This window comes from Megalops cyprinoides, chromosome 7, assembly GCF_013368585.1.
Source record: "Megalops cyprinoides isolate fMegCyp1 chromosome 7, fMegCyp1.pri, whole genome shotgun sequence".
NCBI classification, from domain to species: domain Eukaryota; kingdom Metazoa; phylum Chordata; class Actinopteri; order Elopiformes; family Megalopidae; genus Megalops; species Megalops cyprinoides.
The window spans coordinates 26040950-26064851 of NC_050589.1; the positions used below are offsets into that span (position 1 = coordinate 26040950).

At 42.7% G+C, this 23902-nt stretch overlaps 1 protein-coding gene across 3 annotated transcripts in view; it reads left to right on the plus strand.

Annotated features, from left to right (window-relative positions):
- kcnd3 (potassium voltage-gated channel, Shal-related subfamily, member 3) overlaps positions 1-23902 on the plus strand; it is a 113451-nt gene that overhangs the window by 74959 nt on the left and 14590 nt on the right. For all 3 annotated transcript variants that reach the window (XM_036533047.1, XM_036533049.1, XM_036533048.1), the window contains exon 3: positions 19823-19991. In XM_036533047.1, coding sequence (XP_036388940.1) covers positions 19823-19991 — 169 coding nt within the window. The remainder of the gene's footprint in view (positions 1-19822; positions 19992-23902) is intronic.

The window sequence follows — 23902 nt, forward strand, 5'->3', positions numbered from 1 at the left end:
GACACGGTGGCTGGATTAGCAGCGTTTGTTTGTGTCTGCTGACTGTGTGCCGAGGGATTAGGCATCCTCAAGGGGATGCTGCGAAGGGGAGGCTGCTGCAGGTGCATGGCGCTACACCGCTCTGTAACCAATCCCTCCTCAAAAGAGCGTCCACCAGCGAGAGACAGAGTGAGAGCAAGATCCCACTAAGAATCCCATTTTGAATAATTGGCATGCTTCCATTGTTTTTTGCAGGGCAGTTTCAAGTGCTGGTTCTCCAGTTTTGATATTTTCCCACCATGCACTGGGCTTTATTATTAAATCCTTGGTATATTCTCTGTCTTCTGAATGCTATATCCTAGTATACAGTGAGACTATGATATTTTCAAAGGGCTAAACTGCCGGCGGTGAACCTTTAAGTCCATCAGGTGGCCGTCACATTAGATCTGGCTGCTAGGAATTGAATCACACTTGGCCCTAATGTCAGGGGAAGTACAGCTGCGCACCTGCGCCAACAAGTCTGGCAGCCTCAAATCAGCGACTGAGATGTCAATCACTGGAAGTGACCAAGAACACTGTGCCACAGAGACAGAGAGAGAGCAAAAAATAGTACAGGGAAAACAAGAGAGAGAGACGAAGGAGAGAGAGAAAGAGAGACTCACTGACCCCAGCGATGTGGGCAGGATGTCAGCCCCCGCCTTCCTCATTTGCATAAAGAGTGACATGTTTTACATAACAGAGGGACTGCGGGGGAATAATCTGGGGTAATTACTGCACTTGTAACCCTCCATCAGAGGCAGGTGCTTCGTAAAACACACTCCCGGAAAGAAGGCCCCCACACGTCCACTCCCCGTCACAAGGGCCATTATTGTCGCCCTCTCTGTACTAACGATAATGCTCCCAGGGGCGCTATCAGAGGCCCTTGCCCAGGGAGCACACCCCATTGGAATTCCCCCCAGGCAGCAGTGGGGTATGTAGGAACTTGCTGTTCTCTCCGGGTGGTTGTGACTCAGTCATGGAATCCACTCTCTTCAGGCAGGAATGAATACACAGGAAGGCATGTGTTTGTGCTATCTCCATTGATTTTGCTGGAGATTCTCTCCACTGCCTTGTCCTGGGCTTAGCAAAGAACATCTCCAGTATTTCTTTAACTGGCTCCTCTAGATTTCTGTTTTTTGGTTCCCTACGGAAAACATGCTCTATCTGGAATGTTGTGATGGTTCCCTTATAAAAATGCATAATATGAAAACGTTGTGATTCGTTGATTGATTTTGCTAAATGATCAAGAACATTTTATGTTCTAATCTATTAACTTGCAATAGACTTGCTGTTCTGTCCAGTGGGTGCAGTTTTAAGTCAAGCTGTCTTATGCCACAGCTGTAAACTGTGACACTCTGAGCATAAGGACAAACACAAAGAACTTTAATGATGAGGAATGATGAGAACAGGTTATTCAAGCTCAGCTAGGCACAGTTAAGACTGCATCGAGCGCCGTGTCGAGTCTCATCGTAACCCATCCAGCCAGAGCAGGGTTTCCCCTAATGCGCACCTTTGTGGACCTCTCTGCCCGTGCCCATTTGCTCCTCTGCTGATCACCCCGGGCTCTCTCCAGATTGTTCTCTGACAGGCACCTGTGGCTTTGGACGCAGCATGAGTAGAAGCTGTGTACTTTGTCTTTCCGCAGCTTCATGGCTGTAATTCCCTGGCTGTATCTCTGCAACTCTGTGTCCTGCTCAGGGAGGAGAGAACTCGCTGCCCGGCTTGACTGCTGCTGTCTTTTCTTCTCTCTGACTGCTCCGTCGCTCACTTTCCCCCATTAGCTCCCTGTTGCCAGGTCAGATTCACTTCAAAACCTCTCCGCTTCCCCCCTGCCGCGTTAAACCATTCTGCGCCACATTGTGGTCATTATAAATTCTCCATACACTCTCCTGTCCACAGGTCATCAGGAAACAGTAGATTATCTCTTTCATGTCTTTGTTCTTTGCTTAATCCCCTTTCATCTGTCCTCCAAGTTCCAAGTAGTGGAATGAACCTTCCTCCAAATCAGATCTCATCAGTTTCTCTTTGGACTTAGTCCTGAACATACATGTCTTAAACTTTATGACAGAATTTTCTTTGGTCTTATATGTTGCTTAGATTCCATCTAATGCTGTAAAATTGCTTTATTTATTATGTTTAAATTACCCATGTTTTTAAATCAGTTGTCTGTTACCTTAGGCATATTACATACATATTACATTATTACATACCTAAATCTGGAAAGTAACCACAATCTTACACCAGTTGTTGAATCTGAAAAAAAAACTGCATTTTGTTATTATTTTGTTATATAATAGATATTTCCAAAAGGAAGGCAAGGGATAATGAAGGTTTTTGGTGTAGAAATTATGAATGACAAAATTCAAAGTGAGGAACCACTGTCTTATAGTGGTTATATGTAATAAGTGTATGACTTAGGTGAAGTTATGACTAAGGGGGCTTTTTATCAGCACTTTCTCAGAAAGACATAGGACCAAGACACCGTTTGTAGATATGGTTTTTTTAATCTACTTAATTTTTTTAGGCCTACTGAAAATCTACTGAGAATTATAATACAAAACTATATTCAATAGACAAAAGCTAAAAAGAGTAAAAACTACTTGAGTGCAGAAATGAAATTCCCAATCACTTTTACCCTCTTACTCAGGTATTTCATAGGGGCAGTTTCTTAGATGTATTCCATTATCAAAAATCATCCACAGCAATCCCTTTCAAACTCAAACCCCCTCTTTCTCTCTCCACTTTGTGTGTAAATTATGCCTGTTCATCATGTCACATCAGAAAGTAAAACTGCATGATTACAAGTCAGACTTGTTATTACTACTTTAATTACATTGGATCATGGCCACATTCAAGTTCATCAATGATAAATCTATGTTTTGAAAATTGTGGACAATGGCAATGCCGCAAGTACCAGCGTATACATATTTTTTTTGCCATTGGGTCCGAGAGCACTCACGCCTCTTTTCTCTCCTTTGCTTGATGTTTTTTTTCTATAGTGCCAACAAAACACTGGGCAGCTTTCTCCAAATCAATATCAAGGCCTCAGACTATCTGTGCTCTCCATCTGTGCTCCTTAGTATAGTGTCCTTTCACCCAGCTCACTCAGAACACTGACGTCTCCAATGGCAGCCTGACAAACAGCCATGAGATAACTCCCAAGAACACTGTGGCCCCCAAGAACAAACAAATCCCCCCAGAAGCCAGAAACTTCTGGTCCTCTGGATCATTGCATTATGTGTGTATGAGACGTGCACCTTGGAGACAATCTGGACCCTGCTTTCCCCCAAAGACATGAACAACCTAAGAATGACTAATTTTCTGTGCCATGTACTGTACTTCAACATGTGTTCCAGTCTGGATAGTTTGGGCAGTGATGATAGGGCAGCCCTTGCGTGTAGAGCGTATGTGCCCTTTGACTTCTTTTACAGGTTCTCTGGATTTGAGAGGTGAGGTGTGCCGTATTAGGGATGACAGATAGTCAGCATTTGTGAGGACAGATATGCATAATTTGCAAGAAGAAGTATGCAGTATTCTGGAGGACAGGTATCTGGTGTGTGTGTGAGGCTGCTGGTGGTGGTAAAGCCCAGCTGCCCTCTCCCTCACCATGTGGCCTCTCTGTACTGTAGGTAGTGTTCATCAGAACAGCAGGGGGACCTTGTTCCTCTTATGGGAAATGATGTTTGAAAGCAGCAGGTGCCTCATGCCACTGGTGGATCCTACATGTTTGTCTGCGTCCACACAGCAGACCATGTGTGGATTTGCATACAATTGCAGCCGAAAGCAAAAGAACATTTCCCCTACGTTTGACACCTCTCTTTTACAGCCCTTGCAGTGCCCTTTCCCAATCTGATACTTGCAGCTGGTAGAGCATGTCATATTGAAGTTTCTTTTTTAAGATGGCAGACTACCAAGAATGATCGACCCTCCCTCCCACCTCAAAGAGGAATTGAAATTCACAGGAAATAGAGATATTTAGCCTGAAGGAATCATTCTGGATAGAAGTGATTATGGGATATCTCATTCTGCCTTTGTGCGCTTGAGTTATCTCCCTTTAAGCCCTGATTAAGATGTTTACTCCTAGACATCACTTTTGGACCAGATCTGGGTGAAAACCCCAGAGAGTCCCTTTGAAACTCATCCCTGATATAATTGAAAAAGAATAAAAAAAAAGATATGAAGGGAAACCAAACAAATCATATTCAGATGGCGTTTGATCCTGTTTCAGAGTTCAACAGCCAGTTGTTTGCCAAACAATTTCAGTGGCTTTTGTGATTGCCTATGTTTCTAATACAAAGCCTGGCTGATTACACCCTGTCTCCCCACCTTGCATGAAGCTCAAAGGCTGGCATAATTGCCGTCCCTTTTCTCCAAGGCCTTTGGACGCAGGGAAAGAGGCAGCGTTTAGTTTAATTATTAATGGAATGTTGTTCCATTACTGTTCACAAATTTCTACCTCATTGATCGGGCGGCAAGCGTCTTTCAGCAACGCACCCCCCCACCACCACCACCACCACCCCTTACCACTCCCCACCCCCCACCACCCCTACTGCCACCCCTATCAGAGTGTAACCCACAACTTCGGAGAGGAAACTAATTGGTTCCAAGTTCAATAATCCACAGCAATTATGTCCCACTTCGTCTAATATTGGTTGTGGGAGGTTGAGCCCATTGAATCCTCCTCAGAGTGCTAGAGTTCGTAAAAGCAAATTGTCAGAATGGATCAACAGGGGTCTTTATGTGGCTTGTCTGCATAGGGGGAGTACTCAGCAGGCCCTTGAGACAATGAGAGGAGTCATGTCCTACATACTAATGTATCCATTTTTGGCCGTTGATGGCATTTTTTTTTCATCCATACTGTAAACAAAGATGATGAGCAATTGAGACTGTATGGCCATCACTGAAGTGGTAGATGTTTCCGCATCCTGCAATTAGCAACTGGGCTTTGTGCATATTTAGCAGATATGTAGTCATATTTCAAGAAATGCCTTGACAGTCTCCTAATAATCCAGAGAGCTTAATGAGCTGAATGTTTCTCTCCAGTAGTCGTTAGCCCTCTTCTCGTAATGGCTTCTCAAGGCTTATTGCTCGCGTTGAAATGCGAGCCGGCCTAGCCTCTTTTCCGCTCCCACTTCCTGCGCCGTGTGTCTCTCTGCCTCCGGAGAAGATGTACATATCTACTGCGCAGCCCACCTTTACAGCCCTGAAGGCTCCCCCTCCTCTGTAATGACAATGGAAGCCAATGTTGTATGACGGAGCCTACCTCCGCTTCCAAGTACAATATGTCAAAACAAGGAAGGAACACTGCATCGTTCATTATGTTTCACATCTGAAACGAGACCGGGATGAGTAATAGCGATGGCCTTTCTGCTGTCTTTAATTTCAGATAAATGCCTCTTTCTTTAACATGACTGCATTTCAATTTTTTCAAAGACATGCAAGCAAAAGAAAAACCCTGAACCAAATGGAAGGATGACTTTCTGCTGAGGGCATTCCTCTTAAGCATATGACATGGTTAAAGTAACTGTTCTTGGCTGAGGACATGGTGAAATTAAATTTTTCAAAACAGCGAGTCCTCCTGGCACATGAAGCCTTCACTTCTTTAGTTGTTTTTTGTAACTTGTGTATGTTCCTCTCAATTAATTGTGGTCGTAAAAGTAAGGTTATGTTTAAAAAGCACTGAGAAACCATTTGTCCTCCAGTATTTAAGTTGAAGACACATCAATTGATTACAGTCTAATTCACAAAAAAGGAAAACCTACATTAAAAAATCAAAAATATTAAAGCTATATAATAGGGAATAAATAGAAAATGTGTGTGTATGTGTGTGTGTGTGCATACACTCCATATATTATTGTAAAAGACCTATGGCTTAAGATAAATGTGTGATCAGGTAATTTATTGTGTGAATACGCATCATCAAACTGTATGCAAGATGCAATCAAAAAGCCTTTTATGGAGCAAATAAGAATGCTGAAGTCATACAGATTTACAAGTGCCTCCTACAGTGCTCTAAATGCTGTGCTTGATTATTATTAGGCAAGAAACTAAAATGAGTGTTTGGTTCAGTACATTTCACCTCTGGCTGTTAAACATGAGTATTCTTTATTGGAAAGATAATCAATAACTGCAACTTCGGATCGTTGGATATTTTCTCAAAATTGTCAGGATGTTTTGTATGTAAATCTGTTGTCACAACAATGAAAGGACAACAAAAATTATCACAAAAAGGCCAAAAAACAGGGCTCTAAAGTTTCACTTCCAACAAAGTGGCATTATTAAAACTCTAAACCTTTTTTGCTCCAGTAAAGTGAAAAGTAGAAATAGATTAGATAGCTCAGAGGTCACATTCTTATGTAATACACTTTGAGAAAAATAAAGCAATAACACTACGTTACATTAACCAAGTTCCTAACAATAACAAGCAAAAAAATGACATCATGGAAAATCATTAGAGATGTGCAATAATACAGTGTTACGTAAGCATAGCTTCTAACAATAACAAGCAAAAACTACACGAGCAGACTTTTCCCAGTGCTCTTGTTGCCTACCACATAAAATAATGTGCTAGCTCATCAAGCTCATGAAATCTCTGCGGTCTTCTATTTGTGTAATGAACAATATTTCATTCGCTATTCCATTTTAGCAAGTAGCTTTGTTTTTTTTTGTTTTTTTTAACTCTTTCCTCGCAGTTTATTTTTACTTTTTCCATTCTCACATCTACTGGGGGAGTGTGTAGTGTTCGTTTTTGTAATGAGGACAAACTGCAGAATCCAGGGTCTCAATGAGCATGCAAAATCTCAGAGGCCTTCTACACATAAGCAAATGGGAACTAAAATATCAAGCCCTTTCAATGCCGTTGTGAGTGCCGGCCCTATTTCAGGGGCGTGATGGCAGTATGTTGTCAGTGATAATCTCGGTAGTGATTGTTTAGACCACTGATTCTCAATCCTGCTCCTGGGGCCCCCCTGCTCCGCACGTTTTCCATCTTTCCCTGCTCCACCTACCTGACTGTACTCATCTGTGGCACTTTTGATTAGCTGGGCACACCTGATTTAATCAAGAGCGTGTTAAATCAGGTGTGTTCGGAGCCAGGATAGATAGAAGATATGCAGGACAGGGGGTCTCCTGGAGTAGGATTGAGAAACACTGGTTTAGACCCTGTTGCTGCACTGATTCTGAGGTCAGATTGTTTGAGTGGACTGAGACCTCATGTGGTTTCTGTTGCTGCACGAAGGAACAACAAACAAACCAGCACTATGTGCTGCCGCGTGACTGACATTTGAAGTCTGGATGTTGCACAGGCAGGGCTGCACAGCTGTCATATGAATTCACTGGGCATTTGCTGATGCTATTTTGAAGGTAGTCCAGAGACGTTGAAAAGCACCGCCCCTGTCCCTTGAGTACACCCTGCACAGAGATGGAGTAGCGGGCTGTCAGTGAATGAGAGCATTACCCACAATGCACAGCTCTTATGTATGTGTGTGTTTTAACAGCCCCTGTCCCTGTGAATGTGGACGTTGCCACGGCAGCATTTTTAAAAGCCCATGGGGGGAGGGAAAGCGGGGCCACAGAGTGAAACAAAAATGCTAATATCCACAACATTATGGGAATACAATGGTCCATTACTTCCACTGATTGCATATCCAAAAGCGTTGATGCAACTATTATGAATACAGTGGAGTTGCATGTGTGCCAATTTGATGGGAGATGGAAACCTGAAAGAGGGCTTACGGTGGCATCCATGCGGAACCCCAGGAATGCACAAACCCATAATTGCAGCCACAGACAGTTTTTTTTTTCCAAATGAAGCCCAGGGAAACACGTGGACTAATCCAAAGGAAATTTGGATGTTACTTTTCCCTGCATAAATTAAGAAAAAAATATTTTCCCACCAGCAGTGCAAAAGCCCTATTTCTCTGTGCACACAATCACAAGGGGTGTCCCTCGATTGAAGTGTTATCACACCCCTGGCGACACCCACTCACCGCTCCCCTGCTGAGCTGCTTTTAAGGAATGATGTGGATTCAAAACAGCCAGAATTTATTAATCACAAACTGGAGTCACTGTCTCACATAGTGAAATGTTAGGAGTTTTCCTTTAGATATACATAGTATATGATATACAGTAAAGTAGGGATCCCTTCTCAGGGCAGAGCTCAGAGACGAGTCCAGATACAAGCGTGTGTGCGCTTCAACATGGCACCCGCCTGTACCATCACAGGTGAATTCCAGCATAAACAAAAAAAGGTTAATCATTTTTTTCTTAAACAGTAGCAGATGTGAAGTTGTACCTGATGACAGTGTCATTGGCTGTGTCTGATTTCCATTTTGTTAGTTTGAATAAAGTGTATGGTTTGTGCAAGGTGTAGAGGCAGGTTGAGGTGAGAGAAATGGGGGTCCACTGACACATCTGTGATAATGTCCTATTGGTTTTCATATTGATACTTTATAGATATGTGTCTGCCAGGGAGAGATCAGCTCTTGAACCAGAAAAAAAAACACAAACTTCAAAATAAGTGGAGCACTAATATTTTGAGAAAATTTTGAGGAGACAAGTGTATATGTTTGTTTAGTATTATATATATATATATATATATATATATATATATATATATATATAGGTATATGTGTATACAGAAATGTATATGTTTGTTTAGTTATATATATATATATATATATATATATATATATATATATATATATATAATACTAAACAAACATATACATTTGTATATATATATATGTATATTACTGTCCAGATTTACAATACAAAAAGAAAGACAGGGGCGTTGCCATTCTCTTCCTTCCCCAAAGCTATGGCCTGTAACAGTACATCTGCAGGCTGTGGTGCAGCTGTACACTGGTGTGAGAGCTGTCCTTGGTGCTGATGGGTACTGGGTTCGTTATCACTTCATTGTGATGCATACTCTGATCTCCTCCCATTTGGTTGTGCAAAGAGTCAAAGCCATGGCAGCTGATGCTGCTATTCTGAAGTGACACAATCATAGGCCGGAAAACCACCCAGTCTGTCCCTATTGCAATAACTGTGAGTCCACTGGCATTGACTGATCATCAATGCAGTGCTTTTGCCTTATTTGCTTTATATGCTGTCCTTAATTTAAGAAAAGTGTTTTGAACACTGTTGATTAGAAGTGCAGGTGGTGCCACCTGCAATTCCTACTAGTATATCTCCTTACTTGTTATCAGTGAGGGGTTTGGTAAAGGGAGGGTTTTTATCTCTGACTCTGACTCCCTCTGATTGCTTCCTGTACAGACTGCGCCACGATTACAGGGAAAGCACTTAAAATGCTTTTGCCAGGAAGTGTAAAAAAGAAGCATATTAGAGAGCCTTTGTGGGAGAATGATGCTCAGTCTGTGAATTGGCTCTTCTTTTTCATTTTTCTACAGGGAGTGGAGGGAGATGCAGGATAAATGTTTATTATTCACTTAAGGCGGCAGTTATGGGCCTTGAATGTCATTACCATCGTGTAGATCTCATCCCTTTCTTGTAGAATACCTTTTTGGCCATAAACTTGAGATATAATAGGCAGATAGTTTTCCATAATACAAACATGCTCCTCATTTTATGATTCTCATGTGCATTCCATAGCCACCTTCTTCCTTTTTATCCCTCTTTCTATGAGATGGTGAATGAAGAAGGGGATTTTTTCATTATTGAACCATCAGGATGACATATTCGTGACCTGAAACATAGTCCAAATTATATGTACACAGTTTGCTTATTTTAGTAATTTGAAGATATCAAAGCCATCAGCCAGGCTCAGTAACCTGATACAATAGCATGTTACAAAAGAGAAAAGCTTGTTCTGTGAGAGACAGTACAACAGATAATCATTTTGAGGAAAACTGCAAGCACAGCCATAGATAAACAGACACCTTAATAATAGGAATGGGAGTATATGTTTTAGCAGATGAAAGTAGAAGGGTTTTTATGGCTGCTAAGCCACTGTTAATATTTTGTTTTGTTTTTTTTTTTTTTTTTTTCAGAAAAACATCACAGGTTGTTGGCATTTTTATGTATATTATTATTAAGTCAAACACAAGAGAGCATGCTCATCTTGCCTGAATGAACATCACCCATTGCAATTTGTGTCAATGAATAAATAATGAGCCTATAAGAATGATTGAATTGAAATGACCACTACAGGAAGAACACATGAATATCACCTTACTCTGTGTTCTATGATTACATGGCAGTCCTCAATGAACATGATCAATGTTATGTAACTGGAAAAGCTGTGGGCATTTAAATCCGCCAGACATACCAAAAACAAGAGTTCATATGTTTGAACTGGCAGTATAGTTTTGGATATTTTGCACTTTTAAGGGAATTTGTGGGCAATAATATATTATACAGCCAAAACATTTTTTTCATAAGGACATAGCAGATGCACATTATTGAGTGAGAATCTATACAAGGGCTGTCATTCCCCTGATGTGGCTATCAGTCAGGACTAATCTTCAGAAAGATGGTCTGAGAAAAACTGCCAGTGCACCCAAATCCCTCTTCTCTCAAATGTCATATCTGGGACAGTCATCAACTCCGTACACCTCAATACAAGAACTCAGATCAACAGTGATTGGTGGCTTTAATGGCTTGAAGAGAAATGGCCTCTCCCATTCGTAGCCCCAGCTGGGAGCCCTGACCTGAGACTGACCCATTCGCCTCATAAGCTGGTCCTATGCATCATGGTAGGGTTGGTTGTGTGGTAGTCCAGGAATGGCTCTGCGCTGCTGATGGAGGACGTGGTGGGGCTACGTGTGACACCTGGTCTGGGAGACAGAGCAGTCTGGCAGGCCCTCATTGCAGCCTGATCCAGCTAAATAATGAAGCCACTTGGGAGCTTGGCGGCATTAGCCAGGAATGAGATGAGAGGAGGAGACAAGCGCATTCCTCTGGTGTCCGTCCTCTCCTCCTGTTTGTTGTGCCCACCCCCCCCCGCCATCTCACCTTCACTAAGTGGATGAGGGTTTTTGCTTCAATCCCAGTGGATTGAAAGGAGAAATTTCACTTCACCTCACTTACACCTTAAGTGGATTCTGTTTTAGTTCAGCCCTTTTCATCAGTGTGGCCTCAGAATGGGTTTGAGATTTTATCAGAAGGTAGAGGAAGCTAAGCTGGTAATGTGTGTGACTGGTTGAGTGTTTTTTTTGCTCTGTACCTTTAAGAAATGTGGCTTCTGGTTTGCATATGTATGAGCACTCGAGCCACAGTGTATGTCCTGGTTAGTGGACAAAATTAGTGGCAACAGAGGTAGAAGTAACAGCACTATAAGTACCTAGCCAGTAATTGCCCCCAGTTTCTCCTGTCAACTCTCAACAGTGACGGTGTGTGATGTATGCAAAGGTTCTTTAATTTAATCAAGTGTGATGAAGCTAAAACTGTGAGACTTGGCTGTATATGGTCTGTTAATGCAAAGTAATAATAAGTATATTAGAGTACTGATATTCCCATGTGCAACCTCCATTATTTTCTCACTGCAAGGCACCTCCAGCCAGTACTACATGACCAGAAAAAGCATGTAACATGTGCATGGAGGCCACAACACAATAGAAGGAAGTCACTATATTCTGTAAAGCTTATCTGGCCTCTGTTTTCTGACACACTGAAACATGGACTCACACCATAGCCTCCCTGTCTTGCTGTGGTTGGTGTTAAGCATCATGGATAGATGTTTGATTATTTGACCACATTGTGATCCATCCTGACCTTGATTGCGAGGTGAGGACTCACTCTTTTTTTCCAATCATCTAATTAAACATTTGATGTTGGCTCTCAGGTGTCATTTCCAAAATACTGTGACAAAGCCAACTGATTATGTTTCATTTGAAGCTCATCAGATCACAATCAGAATGTGTCCCATTACAAGGTTTCAGATGCATCACAGGAACAATCAATGAGCTTCCGCCAATATAGACTTAAACGAGCATAAAATTGGGAAGGTGAGACAGCTTGAATGCGCTCCTCAAAAAAATTGATTGGCTTTTTTTACCTTTCCCTGTCAAACAATCAGGGAGAGACAGAGAGATTGTGTGGGAGACAGAGCTGAAATGACCTGAATGTCAACAACTGACGCGGTGGACATGCAAGATGAATACATATATTCACCTCATAAGTAAATCTGAACGGTCCAATTATTCCTGAATGACGCAGCCTCCAGCCCAGAACGGTGGTCCCCAGGGAAGCAGAAGGCCACAGTGTTCCTCTGGTGTTTATCACAAATGTGTGAACCTTGTTATCCCTTCCTGAATAATAAGGCTCCACATCATCCATCAAGAGGAAACAGGGTGGTTGCAATTCAGTTAAACACCCCCCCCCCCCCAACCCTCCCTAGCTGCCATTGAAATTACAGGCGTCCAGGGAGACCAGGGTTAAAATGAGAGCCTATCTCCACACATGGCTGCAATTACTGCTGCATTAGGTGACTTTATGTGATGGAATGTAGGATAAAGATTGGAACTCCATGTTTATAAAAGGCATTGGTCGCTGGTGGCTCTTTTGTTGACGAGTCTCACCGCATGCATTGCCACCTAGCTGAGGTGCAAACAGAAAACAAATGAGCCATTATTTGCTGTTATGGTTGGATTTAGTCTTGAATGTAAACCTCAAAGGGGTCCATCTGTTTTTGTTAACTCTCCAGTGGGCTGTGCAATGACTGTGAATCAGTTCAATTTTATAGATGTTTAATGTTTGGTTTAAATGTTTAATTTGCCCGCTTTCAAAATGAGTGATTTGCGCAGAAGTCCTGATGGATTCTAATTACCTTGTTTAAAATGAAGTTCCAATTCAGTGGCATTTACACTTCAATTAAGGAGTCAATCTTCCTCTGCAGCTGTTTATCAATGCTGTCTTCCGTTTTCTCTCCTCTTCGATGTGATAAGCATAAATATGTATATACAATCACAACAGACCTGCACTTGAGGTTTGACACTTTTAAACAGTTGTCTGTGTCAGAGTCCAGTCAGTGCTGACATCTCCAAACCAAAAACTCACACAGCCTTAGCATTTAAGGATAAGATTAATTTTTGAAAGCCCAGTTGGGTATGCAAATGAAAAAGTTTTGTTGAGGTTATGTGTTTGTTTTTTTATTATTTTGACCAAATGCCTGAACAGGTCAGTTCCAAATCCATTCTATTTTTAGAACTGCTAACAACAAAAAGCGTTGCAGCTCTGAATGGTCTGTCTGTGCCCAGCCGTTAAGAAAGCGAGACTAGCTGGCCAGTGACGGGGGATAACGAAGTGCTGTCACCGGACAGAAAGCAGCCTTTCTTCCCCCTCTTTGTTGTGTCTGGGTCTGTGAGCCACAGCAAAAGCAAAGGAGACATTTCATCTCCCTTAGCCTCTGTCTCATCAAGATGTGATCTTTCGTTCAGTTAAGACTGAAATCACTTGATGTTGTTTTTTTTGCGTCTGTGCAGTTCTTAAATACATTTAGGGCGAAGTGGAGCTGACGTGGTTTGGCCACTCTGTGATGTTTTCTGTCAGCGGATGCATCTGGCCTCCAGAAAGCCAAGCCACGTACATGAGGGAGGCGTGTTCTTGTTAGTTCACTCACATGTCCTGTGGTCCGGGAGCGCTGTGTCCAGCACAAGGGGTCTCACTCAAACGAGATTTCTGATACCTGTTTTGGGCCAGGGATTTTTAAAATGTGATCGTGGAAGATTTGAGGAAAGCACACAAAGCACCGTTTCTGTCTGTCTGGCCCCAGAGTGTGGCCAGTCCATCACAAAGTCAGTGGCCGTGACGCTTTCCTTGGCCTTCTGACATTCTTTGTGCCGTGAAGGATGCCCTGCCAGTACCGTGTGCTGCGGAAATGAGAGATAGGAGTATGAGGTCTCAAGAAACCAGAAATAGGTGGAGCCGCCATGCGAGGTCAGCAATCCACTGATTTGAACCAATCATAGGGTTGTGCTGTGGCAGTGGCTTTTTATTGGTTCATGCGTGTTAGCACCACCTATTACTGGGTTCATAATGCCTCACTTTCCTATCTCATCAGTTGCCACAGAGAGATGGAAACAGGTGACATTTGTCATGGTCTCCGGAGTTAAGCGAGCCTCTGACAAAGACCAAGAAAGAGAGATCCATCATATTCCCTCTCAGCCCCAGCTCTAATTATCTCTCACCTCTTATTAAACTACGCTCTTCATTAAGGAGCCACGCAGAGCTCAGTCTCTCACAAGGTGCAAATGGCAGCAACCTTCACATTAAGAAAAAGTATTAATGAGCAAAACTGAGTTTTGTACCATGAATGGCTTTAAGGTCAACTGGTGTTACAGGCATTTCATTTAGAAACTGGTGCCAGGTTTTTCATTTTCAAATTGGTGTCATTTCAGCATGCCAGCAGGACCAAGACTCACCAATGTCATATTTGGGTCACTCTATTATCTTATTGGTGAGCTGCTTCAGAACCATCCACACCAGCATAGTGCTGCAGACAGAGTGGTCTTCCCACGCCCACATATTCATGCCTAAGATTTGACTCACTGCTCTTTTGCTTCACTGTACATTTTTGCCACTGTTATTCTCAGGCAAAAGCTATTGAAAGCCTCATTTCTATAAGTCTATTTAATATCCTCATGCATCTGAATTCTGCTTGCGTGGGTTTACCAAGGGGAACTGAATTTGAGTATCCAGAAGAAACATGTGACAGTGAATCAGAGCCCCAATTGGCTCGTGGGGGCGGGGAGCTTAGCCCAAATTCAAATCTGCCCCTTGGAGAGTGTCACATGGCCTTTCTCTCGGTCCATCCCTGTATGGCTGAGGGCTCAGCTTAGAGGCAATTAACCGAAAACCCTTTTTTAAATCTTTGGAACGATTTAGTTGGGATTGAGCTCAATACGCTCCAGTACCAGTCTAACCTCAAAGCCACTGAGGCGACTCTCCCCTTCCCTTCTTGGCCGTTCCTCCATCCTTCATATGACCTTGACAAGGCCATATGTGCAGAATCTGAAACTAACCAGGAAAAGGATGTCGTTGCAGATCACTGGATGCTAGTGCCTGTTAATTCAACCAATAGCAGCAGGGCAGAAAAAATAAGTAAAAAAAAAACATTTGCATTCATAAAAGAAGGCACTGGGATGGACTTATTCCTGCATGTGAAAAAAAATTCAGTTTGCAGGATTGGTTTCAGCACTTCATTTGTCACCAGAAAGTGACAGGAATGAAACCTACAGGGTTTCAGCTCTGGATAAGGGTAGCTGCTAAGCAAATAAATTATGATAACACATTCATCCATAATATCCACCTTGTGTAATTCATAATTTCTAACCTTAAGTAGAAAACCAAGTTCAAGCATGCAACAACACGTGGAGGTTGTCTGCAGTTAAATTCAGATTTATTTTAAAGGATTTCTCCTCAGAAAATAAAAAAATCTACCTCAAACGTACTGAAGGAAGTGAAGCCTATTAGGGCTCTCTGAAAAGCTTGCTTTTTCTGTCTGCTGCTCTGATTCAGCCACTCAGTTACAGCACACAGTGTATTCAACCACTCTGTATTGTATTGTCTTGTATACTTTTACACAAAATCAGAATTTAAAAACTGGGGGATTGAGAGAGAAATGGGCCTAGGAAAGTAGAAAGTTTAAGACAGAAAAAGAAAGTTGAAAGAGAGAATTATTTGTGTTCTAAAAGCCCTCTTTCATCTTCTTCAGATTTCTCTAATTTCTAACCAGCAGTTAGGAGGTTAAATCTGACAAGAAGCTTTGCCCACAAGCAGGCATTAATTATACTGGGAGATCATTCAGCAATGAGCATAGCATCTAACGCTTAACTGTCAAGCAGGGATTCGTCTGTGGGCCAGTCTTTGATTCATTAGTCTCAGTTCGAGAGGGCGTTGTTATTGGGTCTTTTTCCTCCAAATAAATTCTGCAAGCAAATGGAATTAGTGTCAGTGTCCTGTGAATTAGTCTACTGAGCTTCTAACATGCTATTTAATGGGCCAGCTTCCCCATGTAATAATATATGTTAATATATGATAGTAAATCAAAAGTGTATCAAACGTGTCATAAACCTGTCATAAATAACACAGATCTGAATTGCATTTAAAATCTAAATCTAAATATTGTATAACATATTGCACTTTATTATTTGTTTAAATGTGAAGAAAATAAATATATTTACACATGTGGAAATGAAAATAATCTCAGTTAGAATATGACATGTTTTGACATTTTCAACATAAATACCTTGCATTCATGATTTCATCAGCTGTCAGATTGTTATGAAACTGCTTGTTGTCAGCTGGCCTTGCCTGTAAAGACTCTAACATGGGTTTCTGTCTGTGCTTTTTATCTCTTGACGGTTTGGTCCACAAAGCTCCACTCTTTTGAGCCGTGCAGTGCGAATGAAGTGGTGTCCATTCTGCTGTCATTCACAGGGATTTGATTGATGAGCGGTAGCAGTAAGATTCACAACCCCGGCAGCGGTGCCATGCAGTGGGGGAATTTTTGCTTTGAGTTGCTGCATGGCACTCCTGCTCTAGAGTTTCCACTCTGTAGGACACAGTACTCGTGACATAACTCCCAAAGTCACATAACCCAAGCTTTACAACAGATGCTCGGTTTCTGAAGGCCCCCTCAGTTCATTCTCTGAATTCATTACTCAGCATGCGTTGCCATTGTAGTGTAGCAGAGCCATAATTTACAGGAAATGTTCTCTATTTCTAATAGTGACCACCTACGGGTGGAGTGGCACGTTTTTGTAAGACTTTGTGTATAAAAAGTTTCAAAAGACGTCTTCAGCAGCTAAGAACAAATTACCTTTATCCGCATGTCATTCATGAACACCCTTATTAAAAAAAAACATTCCTCAAGTACTTTTTGAATTAAAGTTTTGTTCACTTCTCTTTTATCTCTCATGGGTACTTTAAATTTTTCTCTCTCTTTTTTTCCAACAACGACAATGTGGCTTCCAACAGGGACAGGCAAAATCTAATATGGCTAACGTAATTGTTTTGTCTGTCTTTGAAACGCCAAGAAGATTGCATTGCGGCTTCTGAATATTCCAATTCGGTGTGGCCTAAATTGCTTTTTTCAAATTGCTCTGCGGCCTCTAAGGCGGATTTTAGGGTGCTTTTCTTTCCCCCTCTTAAAGGTTAATGTTATCACCTGTCGCATAATAAAAGAGTTGTGAGTCACTCCTTCAAATGTTGGATAAACTCAGAAATGTAAGTGGCTAGCATTTTTTGGTACTGCAATCCTTAGTCAACAAAGGGTCAACAGCAAGCTCTCCGCTGGCCGTGGCATAGCCAAACAAGAGATTGATGGCAGTTGCTACCTCTCTGATCTGATTGAGACTCAGTCTGCAAAGAAGCTCAGGGAAGAATTATTAGGGAAATCAACAATGATTTTGTGTTTTTCCTGGGTGAGTTATACTGTTGTGCACTAAATATAAGGGAAGACCTTCAGATAGATGTAAGTAAATGTGAGGTTTTTTGAATGTTTGTTGTGCATCTCAGATAGGTAAGTGAAGGAAAGAAGCCTTGGTGCCATTTTCTCTTCCTTCCTTTTAAACTTCCTCTCCAATCATGCTGTTGGGTTGTGTCAACAATGTTTTCTACTTCCTTTCCTTTTTTTATTTGACAGAGGTGGGGCTTCAATGATGCAAGGATTCATTTGATTTACTGATTTAAGTTCATTACCCTGAATAACACGCAGGGTTTCTAGGTGTTTTCATTACTCCAGCTGCCAGGGTCATGGGGCCTGCTCCTGGGTCCAGACTGGTTGGGTAGGGGCCGGCTGTGTGTTAGGCAATTAAAAGGAGGACTGGAGCTTGGAGGTAGTGATCAGCGAGACAAAACTCTTCACTTCCAAACACAGAGAGTCTGTGTCCCTTGCGGTCCTGGGGGCAGCGGCGCATGTCCGACCTGTCAGCACTCCGCCGGCGGACCCAATATGCACAGAGAATAACACCACAGAACAGGTTTACCAACAGGAAGAGGACAGTGGGAAGGCTCTGTTTTATCTGGAAAAAATCAAGCTTGAGCATATCACATTAAGTTTAATTAACTCACAATATCCTCCCCCTTCTCCCTGTTTCTCTTTTTCTCTTCTCTCTCTTCCCTCTGCTCCAATCCCTCACTTCCATACATCTCTCTCCCCTGTCTTAAGCATCATTGGATCACTGGAGTATAACCGGTTTGCTTCTTACTTCCAAAGTGGTTTGTGATGGTCCCGTGGGGAAGGAGGCTGACATTTTGCAGTAGCGTTTAACTTCTGTACCCACTATCTTATCGATAAACTGCACCCAAGAAAAGATAACAAATGAAAATGCACTGTGTAAAACTGGTACTCTGTTTTGGCTCATCTTCAGCTCAGTGGGTGAAAAGGCCGGTGGGTTTATCAGGGAGAGTTTGCAGAGATTGTGGGTTTATTTAATCAGTTATTTTTCACCAGACTTCTGAGTAGATTCACCTACAGTCTTGCTCCCCATGTAACATCAGGTGGAATGTCTGATTTTGCCACTAGTGGAACCACATGTGTGTTCAGTTATGATCAGATATTCAGCTCCTGCTTTTTCTGTCCTTTAACCGCCTTGTGTTGGAGGTTCCGTCTGGAAACAGGATGTGCTGGTTCTGTCTGTGTTGCTGTTATATAGTCATGAGTGTCTTGTTTTAGATCACACACTTTCAAGAAGGTTCATGACAATAGAATATCTGTGCGTTCTGCATGTGCCCTGCTGCTTCATACAGTCTGATAGACATCCTCTTTCTCTGGCTCCGTCTGCTGACACTGTGAGGCTGTCTGGGTCAGTGAGTGAGTCACTGACCCAGACAGTTACACTTACTGTACATAAGAGATTAGTGTCCAGGTGAAAGATTCCACATGTTAGCTGAGACGGCCTGTTGCTCCACAGATCACCATGACGCTCCCTGTTCATACATTCCTCCTTATCATACAGAAGTCGAGACAAGGAACAGGACCCCAGGTGGGCAGTGTACCCCTAAGAATGTACTTAAGTGTTGGCGACCAGAATAAATCCACAGCATGTGACACATGCTCTGCAGTCCTTCATGGATTCAGGTGACCGGCAGGTGGATACACAGTAATGATAATTATCAGCTTGATCAGTGTGTTTAAGATCTCTGAGTATGTCCCACAAAAGTGTCTCCCACCCCCTTTACTCCCCTGCCTCCCTCGCCTTGATGTTTCTGTTGATATGGCAATTTGCCATTGCTGTGCCTGTTGCACCAGCAAACACCACCTCAGTGCAGCCATCCTGGGATCACTGTTCACTACGTTCTAGCATTGTGCAGAGAGGCCTGGCCCATGCAGATAGGCCTCATATCTGCCTGTTTCTCCTTCACCTGTTGGGAAGCCATTGAGCTCCGCTGCCCTCCTGCATGTAGAATTAGGCTGTAGAACATAAAGACCCGAGCTGCAGCAGGGGACCCGCGCAGAGACAAAAGAGAGAGGAAGAGAGAGCAGGGGAAAGTCAGCCGCCTCAACGAAGGAGGCGAGTGACGTGAGAGAGAGGCCCTCTGTGTAACCTCTCCAGCACGTTCAGTGTCACACAGATGAAACGCACATGGCACAGAGGGGATTACTCTCAACTGAAGGACCTTCAAAGTCAATGCACTGTCCTTCACTGATGGAAAGTGTCTCTGACTGACTCTGCCGTGTCTTCTCTCTCTCCCTCTCCCTCCCTCTCGCCCTCTCTCTCACTCTCTTCCCCCCTTTGTCTCTCTCTCTCCCTCTCTCTTTGTCTTTCTCCCTCTACTTCTCCTCCTTCCTCATCTCCCTCTCCCTCTCCCCCTCTCCCTCTCTCTGTCTCTTTTTCTCCAGGTATGGGGATATGGTGCCGAAGACGATAGCGGGGAAGATCTTCGGCTCCATCTGCTCACTGAGCGGCGTGTTGGTAATAGCCCTGCCCGTTCCTGTCATCGTCTCCAACTTTAGCCGAATCTATCACCAGAACCAGAGAGCAGACAAGCGACGGGCGCAGAAGGTACAGGTGAACACAATTTACTGTTTGACGACCGTGGGCCTCCCTCCGGGGGCTGAGAGGGAGCGTGAGGCAGCAGCCGCCGCCATCCACCACACTGCCGTTAGCGCACAGCCGTTAGCTTTCACCACTGCAGCCACCAATGACCATGAGTGGCACACGGGGCCGCGCAGTTGTCAATTAGCTCGTGAGAGATTGTAAAGGTTTCCAGGGGTGACGTGGCGGTAATAGCGATCTGGGCAGGTAACAGATCTTCAGTAGCCATTAGCATGTTCCCCATTTGCTAAATCATCTCTTAATTTGGTTTATTTGAAAAACTGAATGAACTCACCCCTTCCTTCCCTGAAGGATGGGTTTTATTGCTATGAATCACTGCTCTCTGCCTTCCCATCCACTGTTTAAAAATGATTTCAACACCCCACCAGGCTTAAAGTAGAACTGGCCAAAGAAGGGGGGCTGGTAAGGTGTTTTTGGGATGTTCTGAACGAACATTTGTGCCTGTTCCTCCCACTGTCTCTTTCGCGCCGCTGAGGATGCACCCCTTGCTCAGAAATGCAGAATAGAACTGACTGTGTCTTAGTGAGCCCTTCTTCCTTTTTCACAACATATCAGTTTACCTGCCCATTCACAACGTAAGGATACATGTCAGTCTTCTAATGATGCTGTCATATCAACGGAATCCTCAAACCATTGGGGGCCGGGGGGAGGGGAACATGCCCCCTAACGCTAGGCTATTTTATCTCTCTGAAGTGTTTGTTATTGCTTAATTAACTTTCCTCTAATTGCCTGTAAAAACCACCATGGGCCCATCGCCTCTCCTCAAGCAGCGATAGCAGCTAATGATGAGTCAATTTGACAGTAAATTAGGTTGATTAAAAAAAACACACGCACAATGTATGCTTTTTCCATCCCAGTGAATGACTGTGATGGATGATTCAGCTAAGGAGAAGAACAAAGTTATGCTTCAGACAGGAGAAGATCTAATTAGTCCAAAATGCATCTGTTCTATTTGAACAAAGTGGATGTACTTGTCAGCATCACATTTCTTTGGAAAGGAGGGGTATTTTTGGGGGTATTTTGTCTTTTTTGTAGTATAACCGAAGGAAAATGTGTGGTTTACTTACTTGTTTTTTAGTTAGTTTTTCAGTTTATTTGTTTATGCCACTTATCATGTATCATCCTCCGTTTGGAAAAGAGGGCAGCTGAAGCAGAACTTGCAGCAGTGCCAGCAGGTTCTGGCATGGGGTGTTTTCAGGTCCTGCTCTTTCCATTGCTGCCTCAAGCTTTCAGAAGCCTTAATGTATAGTAAAAAGTATGTATTTTCAAAGATAATATGTTATTGGGTAGCTGAGCCTCTGCATTCACAGTAAGCTTTGTGTGAGGGAGCGTGCCGGTGCAGGTGGAGTTATCGCGCTTATAGAGGCACGGGTACTTCATATTCATGTGTGCAAGGTTGCATCAACGTTAATTTGTTCGGTTTTCCGCTTGGCTTTCCCACTTATCGCGCTCCGGCGAGATTTATTATTTGTCAAAATGCAGACATCGTCCAAATGCTGTTCACCAGCATTCATCTCCTCAGCATGCGCTGTAAGCCGTAAACCTCCGTACAAGTGCACTCCAGTGCGGCCTGTTCAGCATGCCGTACAGCCTGGAGCGAATAAACAGGACTGTGCTGTAACTGCTGCTGGAAGGACTGTAAAGCATTATCTCAGCTGAACAAAGCCTCAGAACACTGCAAGGAATGGTATCAGCATGATCCGTAATTGACAGGGTTTGATCGGGTGCAATACTCTGCCTCAGGGAGGCGTAACTCCAAGCTCCGGGCATCCTCGAACGGTAAGGCAGCCGTGTCACAACAGTGTGTCATGGCCACTGTGAGACTAGACTAACAATGTCCAGACCTGCCATCCATGAGAGGCCCTGCCCAGCGGAGCTAGCCTTTTATGGAGGAGAGACAAAGAAGGTTCTCAGACACAGAGCAGGTGAAAGGGGGACAGAGCGTGTGTGTGTTTGTGTGTGTGTGTGTGTGTGTGTGTGTGTGTGTGTGTGTGAAAGAGAGAGAGGGGGGGCGGGGTAAATGTTCACCTCAATGGAGTTTCACTGCATGAATCCCCACCCCCCTGGACAAGATTTAGCCAGGAAGCAAAGAAAGTTGGTTTGCATGTCCTGCCCCCGGTGATGACTTTGTGCACTCACGTCTTCCCGCCAGCACTCAGAGCAAATGTACACATAGTCAAAGCTACCCCAACGGAGATGCATCAACTAATAAGCAACTTGGTGCAGATGGAAGTTTTAGATTAATTAATGATTGTCTTGGTCATAGTTCAGGGCCATTAGCAATTTAAGGTCAGCTAAGGATTTTAGCCTCACAAATCACAAATAGCCACTGGTGAGCCACCTTGTTCAGAGGATTGCAATAATAATTAATGGGGAAAGCACATCTTCCATACTTCAACTTTTGAATGCAGAAATAGTATTTAATCTGCCACGTCTGAGCACCTTCTATGTGTCACCTCTCTGTATTCATGTTTGAGAGGGTCTGAGGCTGCAAATGTCACCTCATTTCATTGGTTCTTTCTAGTCCATTTACTACACATCCCTGTCTCCAAGTGAAGGGGTTCACCTTTAAAGCAGTCTGTTTGTAGGTTAAAATGTCTGAGTAGTGAATCTTTAATACATTCTCTGTTTGTTCTCCAAATGTTATAGACTGCGATATAATCATTCATTTGCGTTCATTTTGTTGTGTAATGTTTTAAAATATGCAGATTTAGCTGTGTTTGTGATTATTTAGAATGTTGCAATATATTTTTAACATGACTGACGATGTGTCCTCGTGGTAGCAAAGTCACTTGGCAGCCATCTTCCAGTAACTCCCACAGACATAGTTGTAGTGCAACACTAGGGATTGTAACATCCAGTCCTTCTACTGAATCTAATATGACACATATCCATGTTACTGCAGCTCAGCTGCCGGTGCAGTCTCTTCACAGGATCCTTCACAGCAGAATGCTGATAGGTTAGGTACTCTATTTTCAAAATAGCTGATATATTAGTGATTTTATTTTTACTATATATGAATATTTTGTCATAATTAACCTTAGCTAAAAACGCTTGAGTTATTAAGGACAAGGCCAGGGTTGCCAGATGGAAATAACTCCACACAAGCTTGTAATATTTTCATCTCCACAGTTCATATTGTAAGCTAGTGGGACTCAAATCTGGCAGCCCTGGTTTTCTGTTTAATAACAAATATAGTAATGTTCATTAATGTTTGACTAATCACCGACAATGAATTTGTCAGTGATGTGCAATTAATGTGTTATGAACTATATATAAGTTGACCAGATTTCACTTATGAAAGTGTTGCCAAATACTGTAATTATTTCAAAACTAGGAATGTGTGAATGTGATCAGTTTGAACTCTTGCTAGATAAAATGCTAGATAGACACTTTAAGATTTTTAAAGATGATAATCCCTTCTCACTGCTTTTGGCTGATGTTTAGCATAGATCTAATGATATCCCTTTAGACAGCTGTCAGCAGGTATCAGGAAATGTGGCAGAAATATGCCCAATTAAAGCTTGTGATCTGATCTCTCGACTTTGTGCTAATCACCTCTACCAAGCCCCTTACGCGTCTGACATGCAGGTCAGGTGATCACACAGTGTAGGGCCGCTCTCATGAATTAATTCACTTTGTGTATAGAGCTTTGCTGAAATCTCACTCTGACATGTTGAGAAAAAAAGTGGGGTAAGAAAACCATTCATGTTTGCTTCCAACAAACAATAGGCAAAATTGTTGATTGATTTTGTATTATTATTATTATTATTATTATTATTATTGTAAGACATACAAAAATAGCAAGGTTATTTATTTATAGTGTTGTTAATGTGGGCATTGGGCATGTTGGTGACATTACT